This window comes from Meles meles, chromosome 14, assembly GCF_922984935.1.
Source record: "Meles meles chromosome 14, mMelMel3.1 paternal haplotype, whole genome shotgun sequence".
Classification (NCBI taxonomy): domain Eukaryota; kingdom Metazoa; phylum Chordata; class Mammalia; order Carnivora; family Mustelidae; genus Meles; species Meles meles.
In genome coordinates, this window is record NC_060079.1 from 73026390 (window position 1) to 73045374 (window position 18985).

The 18985-nt window shown below is 41.4% G+C and overlaps 1 protein-coding gene across 1 annotated transcript in view; it reads left to right on the forward strand.

The window, feature by feature from the left end:
* RAP2A (RAP2A, member of RAS oncogene family) overlaps positions 1-18701 on the forward strand; it is a 36309-nt gene extending 17608 nt beyond the window's left edge. The window contains exon 2 of the mRNA XM_045978387.1: positions 14835-18701. Within this exon, the coding sequence (XP_045834343.1) occupies positions 14835-15072 (238 nt within the window). The 3' untranslated portion in view covers positions 15073-18701. The remainder of the gene's footprint in view (positions 1-14834) is intronic.
* The last annotated feature ends 284 nt before the right edge of the window (positions 18702-18985 follow it).

Below are 18985 nucleotides of genomic sequence, written 5' to 3' on the forward strand. Positions count from 1 at the left end.
GCCTTCGGCTCAGGTCATGATCCCGGGGTCCTGGGATCGAGCCCCCCATCGGTCTCTCTGCTCAGCGGGGAGCCTGCTTCCCACCCCCCCCGCCTGCCTCTCTGCATGCTTGTGATCTCTGTCTGTCAAATGAATAAATAAAATCTTAAAAAAAAGAGAAACTTTATCATTTAAAACTTTCCTTGAAAGTTTTAGCTCTTCAGAGCTTTGGTGCATCTTTAGATCTTCTTCATTTTCGAAACAGTAAGTGTAATTGAACTTCAACCGTGTACCAGAGACAGGAGTTTTCATTCATAAACATTTTTGCCGGAAGTTCTGAAAGGAAGAGGTGCCAAGAAGACGTATTCTATAATTTAACCTGGCATAAATATATGTAACAGTTCAGAAAGCTTGATATTCTATAGCAATTGACTCAGTGTAGTCTCTTCAAGTACAATACTGAGACCTGTTTTTAAATGCACAAATTGCACGTTGCAACTCTCACTAAAGGTAAAACGCACGTTTTATGTCTGAACATGTTTGTTCCTTTGACAGATGAAAGCTATGTGTTCATATATGCATCCAAGCTTGAATTTTCCCCACTATTTAAATTATGTAGGAAGTCCTGTATTTTGCTGACAGACTTTAAAAATGATATATTTTGATTCGGTGACTGAACATATATTAAAATACATATTGAAATTTAGTTACACATTAAAATATCAAATATAAACCAATCACTGCTTTCATCTACCTTACTTGGGGTATCTTGAATATTGCGCTTTAAAAAAAAAAAAAACAGAATCAGTTGGTTTAGTCAGATAATTTTTTTTTAAGATTTTATTTATTAGAGAGAGAGCAAGCACAAGCAGGGGGAGAGGCAGAGGGAGAGGGAGAAGCAGGCGCTCTGCTGAGCAGAGAGCCGGATGCAGGACTTGAACCCAGTACCCTGGGTCGTGACCCGAGCTGAAGGCAGACACCCAACCAGCTGAGCCACCCAGGTGTCCCTAGTCAGATAATTTTTTGCATTTGGTTTTTAAGTGACAAGATTTTAGGGTTCTAGTCATAAACATTCCTTTACAAATAACACATTACTGGGGTAGAAAATCTCCATTTCTGAGAAATTTAAAAAAATGTATAGTTATCCCTGTATTTTTTCTTTTTAATAGAGATATTTGAAGTGCTGTGGTTATCTCGATAAGCCTGAAAAGAACTGTGGTCAGATGGATCCAATTTATAGATCTGAGAGTGAAGAAAATGTTCAAAATTATCATTTTTTATTTCCAATGACATGTACTTTAGTATTAGTATTCCTTTCACTTTCAGTCTTTAGCCAATTCTGAATATAAATTAAACAGCATAGAACTTGGACAGAAATTTAAAATTGATTAACGCGTTGAGCTGAGTAATGAACTTCACTGATTGGCTGACTCAGGTGCTTGATGTGCCTTAAACCCCGTAGCTAACACACACGCTTGCTCAGTCTGCCTTGAAGGTTATCTTCTGTTCCCCTTTTAATGCAGAAATCATTTGGATAATTATCTGATTTATTGATTTCTTTTTTTGCAGTCTCAATTTACTTTTTTTATGGAGGTAACACCTCTAGGCAGTAACGCGCATCCATCTCGGGCGTCCAGCCGGATGAATTCCTGGAGGAAGGTGCGGGACAGACATTTACAGCAACACAGCAGTTTCCCTCGTGCTCCGTCCCTGTCACTTCTGTGCTCAGACCAATAGCTTAGTTGTGTCTAGTCCCGAGCTGCCGGCTTCTGTCCGTGAGATTCACTCACGTCGCTTAGAGCAGTAGTTAATCCCTCCCTGAGCTGCGGTCGTCCCATTGTAGGTATACACCCTGGTTTCATTCTCTCTCCCAGGCATGATTTGGGTAGTCCCAGATGGGGGCTGTTATGGTCAGTGGCGCTATGAACATTCTAGTCCATCTCTTTGGCTGCATACATCGACACTTTCGGTGTATACCTAGGAGTGGGATTCTTGGGTTGTAAATGCATACGTTCAGCAGTAGTAAACACCGCCCAGTGGTTTTCCAAAGTAGCTGTACCAATTTCCTCTTCCACGGATCCCGGCAGTCTTTTTAATTTTAGACTTCTGGTGGTAACGTTCTGGTGGTACCTCATTGTGGTTTTGGTTTTGTTTCCCTGCTGCGTAATGGTGATGAACGCCTTTTCTCGCGCTCACTGACCATTTGGCTGTCCTCATTTTTTTTTTCGCCCTCTCCCTCTGCCTCTCCCCCTGCTTGTGCTTGCTCTCTCTCTAATAAATAAAATCTTAAAAAAAAAAAAATTACCTGACTAAACCAATTGATTCTTTTTTTTTAAAAAGGCGCAATATTCCAACTTCTAGGTATAAACACTTATACCTACAAGTGCTTTGTCCATTTACAGATTGTATTGTTGTTTTCTTTTGTAGAAATTCTTTATACATTCTTGATAGAAGTCCTTTGTTAGATACATGTATTGCAAATACCTTTTCCCAATTTTTGGCTTACCTTTTCACTTGCTTAATAGTTTCTTTTGATGACCATCAATTCTTAATTTTTTTTTTTTTTAAGATTTTATTTATTGGGACGCCTGGGTGGCTCACTTGGTTAAGCGGCTGCCTTGGGCTCGGGTCATGATCCCAGTGGCCTGGGATCGAGTCCCACATCAGGCTCCTTGCTTGGCAGGGAGCCTGCTTCTCCCTCTATCTCTGTCTGCCACTCTGTCTGCCTGTGCTCACTCGCTCTCTCTCCCTCTCTCTGACAAATAAATAAAAATCTTAAAAAAAAAAAAAGATTTTATTTATTTACTTGACCGACAGAAACCACAAGCAGGCAGAGAGGCAGGCAGAGAGAGAGAGGAGGAAGCAGGCTTCCCGCGGAACAGAGAGTCTGATGTGGGGCTCGATCCCCAGGACCCTGGGATCATGACCTGAGCCGAAGGCAGAGGCTTTAACCTACACTGAGCCACCCAGGTGCCCCATCAATTCTTAATTTTAATGAAGTCCAGTTCATTAACCTTTCCTTTTATGATACTTTTTTGTGTCCCATTTAATATATTTTTCCAAGACTTGACTTTCTTAAAGTAATAATTTGGAAAGAGCTAAATAATGTACATTTATATTGTTGCATAATTTTCATTCCCAAACTTTACAAAATAAAGTGTCCAAGTGTTTGATAAGAGTTGAAAGCTAAAATACCATTCTCTTTTTAGTAATAGTAATTTGAGAGTATATTGGAAGACCTGCGAGAAGGTAAAATTTGAGTGGCAGATGATTTTTATCTTACGCAGTGAAAGAAAAGTTTTGTATGTGGAGACAACATAAGTCTTTAAAGAGACTCACATTTATAGTCAGTAAATGATAGGTGGAAATCCAGAGTAACGTTAAGGTAAACATGAAGTGAATAACCTGGGTAGAATTTTTTAAAAATAAAACTTTTATAGGAAAAAGAAATAGCCAAAAATCATCATTTTATAAACTCGAAGCTAAGAGAAGATGGTCTTTAATGTTTATTAAGAACTCTACGATTAAACCAAAATCTTCTTCGTAAGAAGTAGTGATTTGCTAACCAAGATCATTTTAAACATGGTCACAGTGAAGGTGTATTAGAAACAGGGTAATAGAAGCCATTTGGTAGTTCCATTTGGGGTCTTACCATTCTTAGTCATGAGATTAAAACTATACTTATAGAAATACCTATGAATCATTTCTGAATTCTCCATCTCTCTCTCTCTTTTTTTTGGGGGGGGGGGGGGTCAAAACTCCTGCCTGCTCTGTGTCTTTGATCGGGTTTGTTAGTATGTTTTGTTGGTACAAACTCCAAATATATTTTACATCTTAAGTTCTTTCCACTGTCATTGCCGTCATCCCAGTTTTAGTCCTTGTTTGTCTCATGCCTAGAACACTGCAGGTGTGTCCTGTCATCCTGCTACTCTTGTGCCCCCAAAACCCATTCTCGGTATGTCGGCCACACCCATCCCTTCACACACATGCCTTGTAACTTCCCTGTGGAAAAGCCTTCAGTGGTTTTCTCCTGTTCTTTGAAGAGTGGCCATCGGTCCTTTTCATCCTTCAGCTCTTTCCTTTTGCTCTTTATGATGTAACCATACCAGCCTCCTGTTTGTTCCTAAATAAGCCTGCTTCTTTCCTGCTGCCTATATTTTCACATTCTCTTCTGTCTAAAATGTTTAATTCCTGGTTTTCCCCATGGTTCGTTCCAAATCCTCAAGCTTGCGCTTAAATTTCTGTCTTCCGGGAAATGCCTTCTTTGATCACCCCATGGACTTAATTTTGACCTGCCCAAGTTACTACATAATAGTCAGGGTTGGTTTTCTTTCTAACAGCCATCACCATCTTTAGTTATGTTGTCTGTCTGTCTGTAGTGTTCCCTCCAACTTGAATATAAATTTCAGGGACCTCACTTGTCTCCGTGCCCCAGTCCCTCACACAATGCCTCGTGGATACTCAAGAGATATATTAATGAAAGTCTCTGCATCCCAAATTCTTAATGATATGAAGTGTAAATAAGAATTCAGACAAATGAGCTAATTTGTTACAAACATAAGAGAAGATTTTTATTAAAAGAGATGAAATTTGACCTGAGCTTTGAATGGTAGTTAGAATCTGATTGGTGGGAACTGATGAACTCCTAAATTCTGCACCCGAAACTAGTATTACACTGTATGTGAACTGACTGGAATTTAAATAAAAACTTGAAAAAATTAAAAGATAATAAAAATAATAACGGGGCGCCTGGGTGGCTCAGTGGTTTAAGCTGCTACCTTCGGCTCAGGTCATGATCTCAGGGTCCTGGGATCGAGTCCCACATCGGGCTCTCTGCTCAGCAGGGAGCCTGCTTCCCTCTCACTCTCTCTGTCTGCCTCTCTGCCTACTTATGATCTCTCTCTGTCAAATAAATAAATAAAATCTTTAAAAAATAATAATAATAATAATTTGGTGGGGGCCACTATAGTCAAATGACCGCCATGACCAAGGAAACAGAATTTAGAGCAGAAGATTCTCTCTGGAAAGTTGTAGGAAGTAAGGTTGAATTAGATATAAAGGGCAGGAGTTCGCTAGCTGAAGAACTAAACAGAGGGTTTAGGTGTGATACGGTTAACAGTGGAAAGCTAGTGCTAGCCCTTGAGGAGGGGCTATGCTTTTTCTCTTGACCTGCTTTAACTGTATCCCACACATTTTAGTGTGTCATATTTTCATTTTCTTCCTAGTTTTCCTTGTGATGTCTTCTTTGACCCATGGGTTATTTAGAAGTGGATGGTTCAGTTTCCAAATATTTGTAGATTTTCTAATATCTTTCCGTTACTGATTTTTAATTTCATTCTATTACAGTCTGAGAACATATTTTGCATCCTTTCCATTCTTTGATATTTGTTACGATTTTTGTAGCCCGAATATGGTCATTCAAGTGGATGTTCCCCACACTTTGGGAAGAATGTATTTCGCTTTTGTTGAGTGGAGTGTTCTATAAATGTTAATTAGATAAAGTTGGCTAGTAACCTTTTGCTCTGCTACACAGTACTCCAGGCTGTGGCCATCTTCCTGGCAAAGTGGGCAGAGAGAAAAGAGAAGGAAAAACAGAGATTTCCCATATAACCCCGGACCCCACACATGCGTAGCCTCCCCCTTTTTCAGCAGCTCCCACCAGAGTGGTACATTTGTTACAATTGATAAACCTACGTTGATACATCATAATCAGAGTTTACTCTTACCTTCGAGTCTACTCTTGGTGTTGTACATTCTGTGGAGTCAGATGCTTAGTTACTGCATCCATCATTATGGTATCCTACAGAGTATTTTCACTGCCCTGAAAGTACTCTGTCCCACCTATTTGTCCTTTCCCTCCCCCCATCCCAATTCCTGGCAACAACTGATCTTTTAACTGTCTCCATAGTTTCACATTTTCCAGAATGTCATATAGGTGAAATCATACAGTATGTAGCCCTTTGAGATTGGTTTCTTTCACTTAGTGATGTGCGTTTAGGATTCCTCCCTGTCTTTTCACGGCTTGATAGCTCATTTCTTTTTAATGCTGAATGAAATTCCATTTTCTGGATAGACCACAGTCTATCCGTTCACCTACCGAAGGACACCTTGCTTGCTTCCAGGTTTCAGCAGTTAGGAGTAAAGTTGCTGCAGACATCCACGTGCAGGTTTTTGTGTGACGTAAGTTTTCAGTTCCTTTGGTAAACACTAAGGATTGCTGGATTGTATGATAAGAGTATGTGTCGTTTTCTAGGAAACCAACAGAGTGGTTTTAACAGCTCACATTCTCACCAGGAGTGAATGAGAGTTCCTGTTGCTTCATGTCCTCGCCCGCATATTTGGTGGCGGCAATGTTCTGGATTTGGGCCACTCTCATAGCTGTGTGGCGGTATTCATTGTTGTTCTGATTTGCATCTCCCTGATGACAGATGATGGTGGAGCATCTTTTTATACGCTCATCTGCCATCTGAGTATCTTCTTTGATGAGGTGTCTGTTAAGGTCTTAGGCTCGTTTTTTTATTGGGTTGTTTGTTTCCTTTTGTTGAGTTTCAAGACTTCTTTGTATATATTTTGGGTTATAATCCCTTATCAGATGTGTCTTTATCAGATGTAAAAGTATTTTCTCCCTCAAATGGCTTTTTAATACATTCAAAATGCCTGAGTTGCCTTGTCATGATGGGTTGGTCCCTCACAAACTATTAGGAATCCATTCTTCTCATACAGTGTGGGCTCTTGATTTCCTGGAAAGCAGATTATCTTCATTCACCTTGGTATGGAGTATCCCCGATAGCTTTGGATATCTTGTTACTCTCCTTGCTTCATTTTTTTTTTTTTTATCACATTTACACATTTCTCTCGGTTCTTCTTCAGCATGCATTCTGAAACCAAGAGAAAGTCAGAGAGGAGGATTGTGGTTTCCTTTCATTATTCAAACTGAATTACCAGAAATGCCCTTTTAAAGATGAAATATTTAGTCACTTCAGAAAAAGTCAGTCTAAAGGAAGAGAGCAGCCTTACTTAGCTCATGTTTTCCATCCTTACGAGAAGCGTTGATGTTTCGTGCTCGCAAGATGTGGTAGGAGCCATCACCCCCTAGCCAAAGACAATCCTTTTTCTTCAGGACTGCCATAGTACTTTATAGAAAGATGAAAAATATCAACCCCAAGGGCGGGGAAATAGGCACTCTTAATTTAAGCATTATTAAGCACTGACAACCCCAAATTTGGGGGTGTCCGTTAAGACTGTGTGTGTGTACACAACAGTCTGATGTGCTAACTTAGAAATAGGATTTTTGTGGTTCAAAGATTATGCCATACACACGTATGTATACCGTTGAGACAGAAATCACACTTCTCGGCGTAGTTCATCAGATGGCTGTTTGCGTTAGTTAAAAATAAAAATGGGGCATGGGAGCCCTTCGTATGTACTAATAGGGAAGGAATAATTAAATTGTAATATAGCTGTAGTATAGAACCTATAGAATGTAATACTTCTTAGTCCTTAATAAAATGTATATCATTTGTTGAAGTAGAAATTTTCTATGATATCAGTGAACATTGAAGCTACCGAATATACTTTGTATAATTGCCTTTTACAAGAATTTATATCTATGTTTATATAGATTCATATAGGAAGATAGTCTGGAAGGCTGTCGACCAAAATAAATTGTTCTCATGGAGATGCGACTAAAAACGTTTTTCATTTTCCTCTTTACCTGTTTAAATATTGCTAGAGATTTTTGTCATTATGTATTATGGTTCACCCTTGAATAACACAGGTTTGAACCATATGGGTCCACTTATATGCAGATTTTTTTCAAGGCAGTGTAGTTCTATAAATGCATTTTCTTTTTTATGATTTCCTTAACATTTTCTTTTCTCTGGCTTACTCTATTGTACGGAGATGGCATATAATACATAGACAAGATGCGTGTTAAACAACTGTTTAGGTCCTCGGTACGGCTTCCAGTCAACAGTAGGCTCATGGCTTTGGAAGAGCTAGAAGTTCTATGCGGTCAGCGGCCCACTTCCCGCATTGTTCAGGGTCAGCGGTGCTTGCTGAGTCTGACCAGGGAGAGGGGAAAGAAAAGCTATTTTCCTTTTGGAGAAAAGGAAAGATTTCTATATTCAACGGGTAAAAGAGCCAGAACCTCTCAGAAGGGCCAAGATGGCCCAGATGACGGCTCATGATCGGGGTAAAGTTTTTAACATTGACTCTTAACACTAACGTTTCACAGAGCTGACAAAGGACAGAACGGGTTGTTTGAGATGGGAGTTCCGCATCACTAATGATGTTCAAATATAACCATTTGGTGGGGTTGTCATGGAAGGGATCGGAGCATTGAGTGGTTTGACATTTTGCCTTGAGACTTGCTCAATAGATGCGATTTTTAACTCGGGTAGAAGGTTGAAGAAGGGGACCTATAAAACTCTTTCTGATGTTCATCCCTGAATACAGAGAGAATTATGCTTTAACCTGCTTGTGAAAAAGCATGATAGAAGAAAAAAGCCTGATAATAAGCATGATAAGAAGAAAGCATGATAAAATTCACATGAAACATGACCTTCTTTGACTACGTGACAGTACAGCACCCCGCAAAGACAGTTAAAGGGGCTGACGTGAGTGCTTTCTGTCTGCAGCTTCTCACTGCTGAAGCAGTGAAGGGAAGGAGGAATTGATTCTGGACTGGCCACAGTAGGAAACCGTCAACTGTACAAGTACGATATTATTTGGGGTCACAAAGCAGCAGATTAGGCCAGTGATTTCACAACCCTGCTGAACCTCACCATTAGTCTTCAGAGCTAACGCATACAGATACGTATTTTTAATAGGCTCTTTGCGGGTCCTGACCCCACGGATTCAGATTCAGTAGCTCTGGAGTATGGCCTGGGGATCAGTATTTGTTCATTCTCAAGTACTTTTGGTGATTGGCCAAGTTTCGACACAAACACAAATGAGAGGTACGTACACACATACACAACGTATCAGGGCAGTTACCAAACACCAAAAAAGGAGAAAACATAAGGACCATGGGAAAGCATCAAATGTTTCAAACTGTCTACAGAGTTGCCTCCCTGAGAAGCCTCTGCCTTCAGCTCAGGTCATGATCCCAGGGTCCTGGGATCGAGCCCCGCATCAGGCTCTCTGCTCTGTGGGGAGCCTGCTTCCCTTCCTCTCTCTCTGCCTGCCTCTCTGGCTACTTGTGATCTCTCTCTGTCAAATAAATAAATAAAATCTTTTTTAAAAATATAAAAAAAAAAACGGTTTTATTTATCAGTATGTTACATAATCCTGCTCGTGAATACAATTAAACATATGAAAAAGCATGTTGGTAAAACGCATTGGTCTGCAGCCTTTAGACAAAAATAAGATTACTTGAGCCGCATAACCGTACCCCTGGTTGTGCTCGTAAAGGAAATGTCAAGGAAGATCTGCTCCTGTTCAGGAGAAAGCAGCTGATGTTTAAGACGTGGACAAGGTGCTTATCCTCATGACCAGGTTAACAGCAATATGGCCACTGAATATTTGTTAGAATTTTGCATCTTCAGTTTCACTCCCAAATGATGTTAGTTAGACGTGGGGGAGGGGGGGATTAGGGGCAGTTTGGGGCGGGGGATCAAAGGTGACCTGTAGGACTGTTAACAAATCCAGAACATGGAACAAAAGGGACTGCTGTGACCTGCTATCCCACCATCTCGGCTTCCTAAATAATAGAGTTGACCCTGTCGTAAAAGTCCCATTTGTCTTCCGAGGCCGCTTCTGCCACCCAGATTCCCAAGTTCTCTTTAGCTTCCAGTGAGCTAGTTCCCTGCAGTAGAGGGTTTCGGGCCACAGGAGCTGTGGGAGGGGATACGGGTGGACCCTGCAGGTCGTGTGCTAGTCCCTGAACCCCCACGCGCACCCCTTCCCCAGCTTCCACACTGTCTGCTCAAGGTCGTTCTGGAATGTGCTTTCCCAGCAGCCACTCGGCAAACTCCCGACTCCCATCACGTCTTCGCTCCCACCTTCCCGAGGCTTACACTGATCATCTAATTTTAAATTGCACCTGTGCCCCAGTCCCCGCCCGGACCTACATTTTCCTTCCTCCACTGCACTTGACCCCTTTCAGGAATTATTTACTCTTGTTTATTGTCAGATGTCTGTCTCTTTGGCTAGATTGTCATCACTGTGAGGGCAAAGATCTTTGTTTCGCTCATTCGATGTATCTTAAGTGTCTTGAACAGCATCTGGCACGTAGTAGGCTGTTATCAAATAATCGTGTGTTAAGGGGATGCATCAGTATATGATGCCTTGATTGTTTCTTGCCAGTTCTTGACGCTGCTGCAGCCGGCTTTCAGTAGGGCCTTCCGCAGTCCCGTGGCTCAGACTGTCCCACAGCTGAGGTCCCAGAGTCCCAGCTCGCTGGCCAGAGCCGCTCCACTGGTAGAGTTGGAAGCCTCTACTGCTTGGTCTTGTCCCCAACGAGATCTGAGGTTTCCCCTATATTTTGGCCTTAGTCCTGCTGTGCATTTCACATCCCTTGTAGAGATCGGCCTGTCGGGGTCGTGGTGAGAAGAGTGCTGAGCTCTCAGCAATCGCTGGGTGAATGACGTGGGGTAATTATAGGAGTAGTCCACTAGGTTCTGATTTTTAGCTCCAGAGCCCCTTAGACATGACCTAGTCCAGCTCACGTTATGGTTCAAGAAACTGGAGAACCATGAGATGAAGTTAATTTTCTAAACTCACAGAGCTAGTTGGAAGCAGTTCTGGGACTGAGTCCTGGCCTGGTGTCATTTGCTGGTGTTTTAGGACACTGTTTGGCGCCAGCCAGTGGGGACGGTTCCTCCACCACCTCCTCTACTCCGTCAACACAAGGCTCTGCTGCTTTCCCTTTGCCTTCTCACCTGCCTGCCTTCATGTGGGTCCAGGTTTCTTAAATCTCACCCCACATGTGGGACCCATTCTCTCATCCCAACCCAAAGGCTTACGATCCCTTCCCCTACTGGTACCCGTATTTGGAGAAGGCTTTCCTGCTTTGTTTGTCCCCGGTTACCCTCATGCTCGGCATGCGGTCCAGAGACGGGGAAGGCTGGTAGCAGGTGGCAGGTGGCTGCTTCCTTCTGTGACTCCGGGTCAGTCTGTTCTGCCCGTGTGTCCCCAGGAGCTCCTCACCCCCATCAGCTTCTCTCGTTGAGACCAAGGGAGAAGCAGTGGTCTCGGATCAAGGGGAGGAGGGGAGAGAAGCACGGCCCTGCAGGGATGAAGCACTCACGCGTTTCGAGGGTGTCTCGTGAGCTTCAGAGCAGCCCGCGCGGTGAGTGGGAACAGACACTCTTACTCCTCCTTTACTGACAAGCAAGGGAAATGCAGGTGAGGAGAGTGAATGGTTTCCCCAGTCTCGCAGTCTCCGCAGCAGGGCTGGAAGCTGAGCCTCCAAATCCTGCTTTAGAATCTCTTCTCCGGTATCATATTTTCATGTTAACAGAAAGAGACAAAAATTTCTCACCGTCTGCTCTTCTGGAATGTACATAATACCTTTCCCCGAAGACCTTATTTAGTCTTTGAAAGTCTTCTGAGGATATCAGTCTGGATCTCTCTAGCATTTTTAGCGTATTGGCTCTTAGAAAAGACCACTGACTTATTCGAACAGCGATATAATGGACTGGCTCCCTGATACTAAGTTGCCGCCTTCATGTGACAGTCATTAGATGCCGTTACATACGGACCTATGTTCGCAGTGTTCTGGTTTACCTTTGGAGAATCTTTTGGGAACATTAAGATTCTTGATTCAAACCGTGTATCATACAACTGTTAACGATTTGGTATTTTTACGAATTTTGAAAACCCACATATTTGTGTGGGTTTTTTGTGTTTTTCTTTTTAAAGATTTTATTTATTTATTTGACAGAGATCACAAGTAGACAGGCAGGCAGAGAGAGAGAGGGGAAGCAGGCTCCCCTCCGAGCAGAGAGCCTGATGTGGGGCTCGATCCCAGGACCCTGAGATCATGAACTGAGCTGAAGGCAGAGGCTTTAACCCACTGAGCCACCCAGGCACCCCTATTTGTGGTTTTTTTAATGAGTGTAAGAAATGCTTCTTTACATATAAAACATGATTTATTACTATATTTAAACTAAAAAATATTCTCTAAAATATGTATTGCTTACCTCATAACAGAAAGGGTTGTCTTATCACTGTTTTGTGAAGTCTTGTGAACAGAGGTTGAAATTAACTTTTAACCTAATGAAATTCAACCAATACATTGACCGAATTATATTAATATCTGTGTTAACCTCACTGCCAAACCAAGTGTTGTCAAACATACTGTGGCATCTGTACTCCTGAGAAAAATGAAACGCAGTTACATCTTTACAAGTCAAATAGGGGAGTGACATTGTCCTGCTAGGAATGGCGCTGGGAGCTCCTACCAGGCTTCTCTGCACAGCGGGTCGGGAGGGCTTGTGTGCAGAGTGGCTGACACATGGGGTCTGTAACGTGGCTTCCTCTTGCTGCCATTTGTCCTTCCCAAGGCCACAGGCTACGCAGAGCTGTTTGTAGGTAAGAGTCCTGGAAGGTGCGAAAGACTCTTGTGTCCTGTTTCAGAGCTGCTTCCGTAGGACGAAGGCACAGCCGATGCCTCGTAAATTCATACAAAGTCACTGATAGGAATGGGAATTGTCCAAATCCATTTCCTGCACAAATGATACCCAAGCTGTAGATTAACTGTCGATACTTTTATCCCCACACATTTCAGTTGTTTTTATGTTCCAGATTGCTACGTGGCACGCTGCGTGGAGCGTGCCCTCTTGTTGAAACCGCTCTCCGTTCCATCTAGTGCCCAAGAAGAAAGTGAGCCTTTGTCGGAAATACAGTTTGCTTTACAAGTTAGAGTGAGGGGAGAAACCCGTTTGAGCAGGATGGTAGAGTTGTGCAAATATTCTCACTAATCCTAACCACCGGTCCTCAGTCAGTTTCCTGAATGATAAAAAAAAAATAAAACTCTGAGTCTCGACCACCTGATGGTTTTCCAGCCGATTCGCTGTGTCCAGTCACGTTTGTTTTCACTGGTGTGCAATTTTGCAGTTTGCTTCCTTTATAAATTAGAGATGCACTCTGCTTAGGGGACAGTACACACACACACTGGCATGCATTGATTTATACTGTGAAATCACAAGCTTGTAAAGTGGCGTTTGAGTAAAAACGATAGCTTTTTGAAAATATATTAGCAACGTTTCTTACAACAAATGTAAACAAAAATACTAAATAAACGTGCAGCGTAGCACCATGTATTTTTAAACGGGGAGTGAGCATCGTAAAGAGAATCATCTTTAGGTACCAAAATGGTGGAGGGCCTTTCTTCTTGCGGTTTTAACCTTTCATATCGTTTCTTATCTTTATTAGTCGATCCTTTTCATGTCATAACTCACAGTCACCTTATGTTTGTCTGGCTCTAAAACAAAAATACCATAGACCGTGTGGCTTAAAGAGCAGGAATTCATTTCTCATGGTTCTGGAGGCCGGAAGTCCAAGACCAAGCTTCTGGCAGATTCCAGGTCCAATGAGGGTCCGTGTCCCTAGTTCATAGACTCATCTTTGTGCTATGTCCTCACACAGCAGTAGGAACAAAGGAGTACTCTCCTATCTCTTCTAGGTACAAAAGGGCACCAGTCCCATTCATGACCTCATCACCTCCCAAAGGCCCGAACTTTTTTTTTTTTTTAAATAATTTTCTACTTTTTTGTTAACATATAATGTATTATTAGCCCCAGGGGTACAGGTCTGTGAATCGCGAGGTTTACACACTTCATAGCACTCACCATAGCACATACCCTCCCCAATGTCCATAACCCCACCCCACTCTTCCTACCCCCTTCCCCTCTGGCAACCCTCAGTTTGTTTTGTGAGATTAAGAGTCTCTTATGGTTTGTCTCCCTCCTGATCCCATCTTGTTACATTTGTTCTTTTCTTACCCCCCAAGTCCCCCACTGTTGCCTCTCAACTTCTCATATCAGGGAGATCATATGATAATTGTCTTTTTCTGATTGACTTATTTCACTCAGCATAATACCCTCTGGTTCCATCCACATCAGGCCAGAACTCTTAGATACAATCCCGGGGGGGCTTAGGTTTCTACTTCTGACGGGGAGGAAGGCGACACAAACCTCCTGTCTATGATCCACCCATTCTGTTCAGGAAGGAAAAGAAGAGACAACATCAAATAAAGCTAATGATTGAAATAATGATTTCATTATTTCATAATGATTCAATAATGATTGAAATAATGATTGAAATAATGATTGAAATATCAGGCTGAAAAGGATTTTCGTGATGATCTTTCAACTGGCCAATCTAGAACAGTTTTATAAAGGCATAGAGTATAGTTTTATTTGATAGTTTCCCTCCTAATGATTTCTCCTATCTTTTTTCACATTCAGGAACTATTTGCACGTGACCAGTATGTCTATGGAACAGAGTAAACTGCTGACAATCATGAATTGTTTGTTTACTCAGTAGAGCTATTACCTCATCAACTGAATTTTGAGTAAGCATCTCTTAGAACGAAAAAAATTAAAATTAATCCACCTAACAGGACTTATTCTGAGATTCTGAGAATAATTTTCCAAATATATCTGGAAAGGTAAATTGATTTTTAAAAGATGTATAATTGATGAATTAACCTCATTTTCAGAAAACCCATTTACGATCCACTTCTGCTTCTGAATGCCCTCAGGTAGATGTCTAGCCAAGTGAAGCAAATAATTTTTCACTCAACGAAAGGGAATAATGTGTAGTAGAATAGAACGAAAAAAGAGAAAATGTGGTTTAGCCACTGAACTTCCTGCTAATAACTTCCACACTTTCATACTGTCTTTCAGGTATGAGAAAGTGCCAGTCATCTTGGTGGGGAACAAGGTGGACCTGGAAAGTGAGAGAGAAGTGTCATCTAATGAAGGCAGAGCCCTCGCGGAAGAGTGGGGCTGCCCCTTTATGGAGACTTCCGCCAAGAGCAAAACAATGGTAGATGAACTCTTCGCAGAAATCGTGAGGCAGATGAACTATGCGGCACAGCCCGACAAAGACGACCCGTGCTGTTCTGCATGTAACATACAATAGCATTCGAACACGGCTGTCCTGGACAGGACACACAGGTGACACACGCCTTGTCTGCCTGACTGCGGAGCGTGCGGGATGTGTGGTGTGAATCCACAGTGAAACACCCCCCCATTCAGCATTGAGCAGTGATTGTCAGTTGATATCTCTGAGTAACATTTGGGTTCAGGAACTCCGGTCTTCACCACGGTCCTCCGTCTCCTGTGTGCACCTGCACCTTTAAGGCATAGCCAGTCGATCTACAGGGTGATCGCCTCCAGAAGCCGTGATGGCATTGTCGCTGGGTTGACAGAAGCAACTATTGTATAAATTGAAAAATAACCATGAGAGAGAAACCGGAAGAATCCCTATGACCGCTCACAGTTAAAATATTTTGTCTTCTTTAAAAAAAAAAAAATTAAGGAGAAATATTTTCCTAGGAGAGTACTGAATTTCAGGACTGGAGATAGTGCTTCTAACCAACGTATCCCGTCAAGTAAGATAACAGTTTGCCTGCCCACAGCATTACAGGGAGCGAATCTTCTCTCAGCTGACATATTCCCGTTTCTCAAAATTGATGCTTAATTGTAGATGTTATCCTAATTTGTGATGCAGAACTAACCCGCGCATCAGTCCTTGACAGAGCAGAAGTCAGAACAGGTCGTGTAGAACAACAGAGTCTGGCTTTAGAATGTGTAAAAACCACCTGCTTGGCCGCGGAAGATGGAGGCTCTCACGAGGTTTTGATCCCCATTAAAACCCCGAGCCCACCCTCTGTTCCCAAAGCAGGGGTGTTCTTAATCACTTTACTGAACAAGAAGGAAGCAACTGTCATGGGAAGATTGCCTAGCCTTACTCGCAAGATGTGTTCTGGTCGATGAACTAGTACCATCGTGTAAGGAAAATGAAGCCATGTTGCATCCACACGTTCCCATTTGCAGAGACCTCACGGGACAGTACAAATATCTTGCATTTTTACATTCGTCAAAGCAGCAAATTCCTTCTTGCCTTTAAGGGCTATGGTTGTGGTGTGATTCTTGGCTAACCTGCTTTCAAAATCAAGTTTCCTGTAGCAGAGCTTTACAGCAGGCACCTAAAAATTGAATAACCATGTGAAATAATTTGGGTTTAAAAGTAGAACATAAATTATAGGGTGGAAGGCAAGGGACCCAAAAAAAAAAAAAAACCATAAAAAAACCTTTTATCTTTAATTTTCCTGGTGAATTATATAAAGATTTTCTTATAACAATTTTGCCCTGATTGCTGAAGTGGCCAATAAAGCTAGAGTAAGTATTTTGTTTTGAAAAGGTGCTCTGAGCTCTGACACTTTTGGTTTTCATAGCCCTGAAGTAGTTATCATTTGCATGACTAATGGCACAGGAAAAACCTATTCCTAAGTTTTTACAATCAAGCATAGAAGGGTTTTCAACCAATTTCAGAGTCGTAAATGCTGAAGAGCGTACCTTGAGCTTAATCCTCTGGAGAGAAATTTGGCCTTGGGAACTGCACTGTCACTGAGCCTGCGATCCACGTCCTTGCCTCACCTTCTGTTGGCTTCACACACTTGTGCAAGTAACCTCTGGTCTTAACGTGTGTACCTGAGCGAAGAGTGTGTGTTTGTGTGTGCATGTGTGTTTATTGTTCCTAAGAATTTGGCACAAGTCAGAGATAATTGCCTATACTCCGACTCCGTACTGCAGGATATAGTGTATCACAAGCATTTTTTTTCCTTTTAAATTATTTTTGTGGGTTTTTTTTTTTTTTTTACACATTATGGAAATCATTGCTGGCCCCCAAGTGTTTAGTAAACTGGCATTGAGGTTAGAGGATAGCAGAAAGGTAGATCGTACTTTTCACAGATGAGAAAACAGATTCGTGGATACAACCAGGCCGTGATTATGAAAGATGCTTTGAATTGTGAATATTTGCATTCTTCAGCATAGTGTTTTCTTACAACCCCCAATGGGGAAGCACCTCGTTTACAGGACAGAAAGTTCCAACCTGTTTTCTTGGATCCAAGCTCTGTATGTCACAGTTGATTCAACTCAAAACATTTAGAGAAATCTGAGATTCAAGAAGTATGATTTGTCCACAGAATAGAAATATTGCTAGTGAATCGGCTGAGATTTGAAGCCTCTAACTTCTCAGAATGGTTTTTTTTTTAGAATTCCATATTTAACAGCAATTTATGACAACTAAGATTACGTATTAAAAACATCTAAAGGACTACAGTTTTACATTATGGATTGCTATGCAGACAGGAAAAAGAAGTTCATAAGAAAGGAATGTCAAAAACTTAAAGTGGAAAAGATTATCTGACCCTTCCGATTTTCGTTCGGAAGTATTTGTGTCAGACAAGAAGGCGGGCTTTTACTGTCTAGACGTTGCAAAGAACCTGTCTGGCTGCCTGATCAGTGTTTCTACACAGCCCTTCGTGCTTAGTGACAGAGCCTCAAAGATCCCCAGAAACATGGGAACCCTCTTGTGCTCTTCCTGTTGGTGTTTCATCGGGTAGGAATATAACTGGGTTTGAAGGAATGCGTTTGTGGAGATGTTACTAACAAGCTAAAGAACAGGAGGGTCAAGTGACATGACGTCACAGTGGTTACAGAGAAAAGTCGGTGACCTTGCGTCGCTGTTGGTTTTATGCCCTGATCAGACGAGCAACTAGTTACGTGAACGTTTTTTCTAACATGCCTTAAAAAATGTTATGGTTTGATCCAAAGACCCACTTTTTCTTTAGCTGTTCGTGATAAGCTTTTCTTCTGTTTTCATTTTGTCTTGTTTCACTTCCGACAAAGGCAGCGTTTTTTAGAAGTTTTTTCTTTTTCCTTTTATGATGCATCTTTTCTTGGGGGGTGGGGAGTTGTTTTTTAAGCTGTGATAGTGATGGTAACTGATGCCTTTTCCTTTCGTTCCATTTACACCAAACAAGCCAGTATTGATCAAAAGCATGACATAAAATCTTCCTTAAACTATTGAAAGGTGCTTTGATGATTTTCTCCTTTGGTTTGTAGAGTTAGAACTGAGCTTTTGACTAAGCGCTTAGGAGTTGCCATCACTTTTCTGTGGTAAAACTACTGATACTTGCTTTTCTTTATAAGGAAATGTTGCCTAAGGATGTCTGCCGTTTGTTTTCAGGAGTTTTCCAGTGGGAATGTTGTCCGCGTCTGTCTGAATGTGAAAAGTGTGCATTGTTTGTTGCCATTGGTTTTCTTGTTGGTTTGTTCTGTTTTTGAGTTGTTGTTCTCACTAGTCTTGTGTTTGCACTGTTCAGCTTTACTTGTCTCCTTTGCCAATCAAATGTTAAAAGACTGTGGGGGTCTTTTTCTTTCTTTCTTTCTTTTTAATTAATGTGTCATTGTGCATCTATTAAATCTTGATCAGGGTTTCAAGAATGACTGCAGTGGGTTTTGGAAACAGACTTATCATTATTGATTTGGGGTTTCCCAGAGATATAGTTCACAGTTAATTGTTGAGCTCTAATACAACTGACCATTTAAAATTGAACAACAGTTTATTGTTTTGTAACAATGTCAGTTGTTAAACCTTGACATTTCGATTAAAACATGAATTGTAGTTATAACTCAATGCAAATTCAACAGTTGTATTTGGAGTTAAATTATTTTAACAAATAAATTTATTTAATGAAACTTCCTCTGGACTTGTGTGATTCGGTTTGGTTTTGTACATGTTCGTGAGGGAAATGTGTTCAAAATGTAAGGAAACAACCCGAAATCGCCATAGAACAAATTTAATACTCTTGATACAGAAGTATTCACGCTGAATTAAATCAAGAATGCAACAGATAAAAAGGGAGGTTAACCGATCATGTTCATGCCCCTTAAAAATAATAACACAAGAGAGACTTTAAAATCAGGAATTACTAATAGAACCTTCTCTCCATAACCAGTGTTTTATAGTTTTTATGATAATT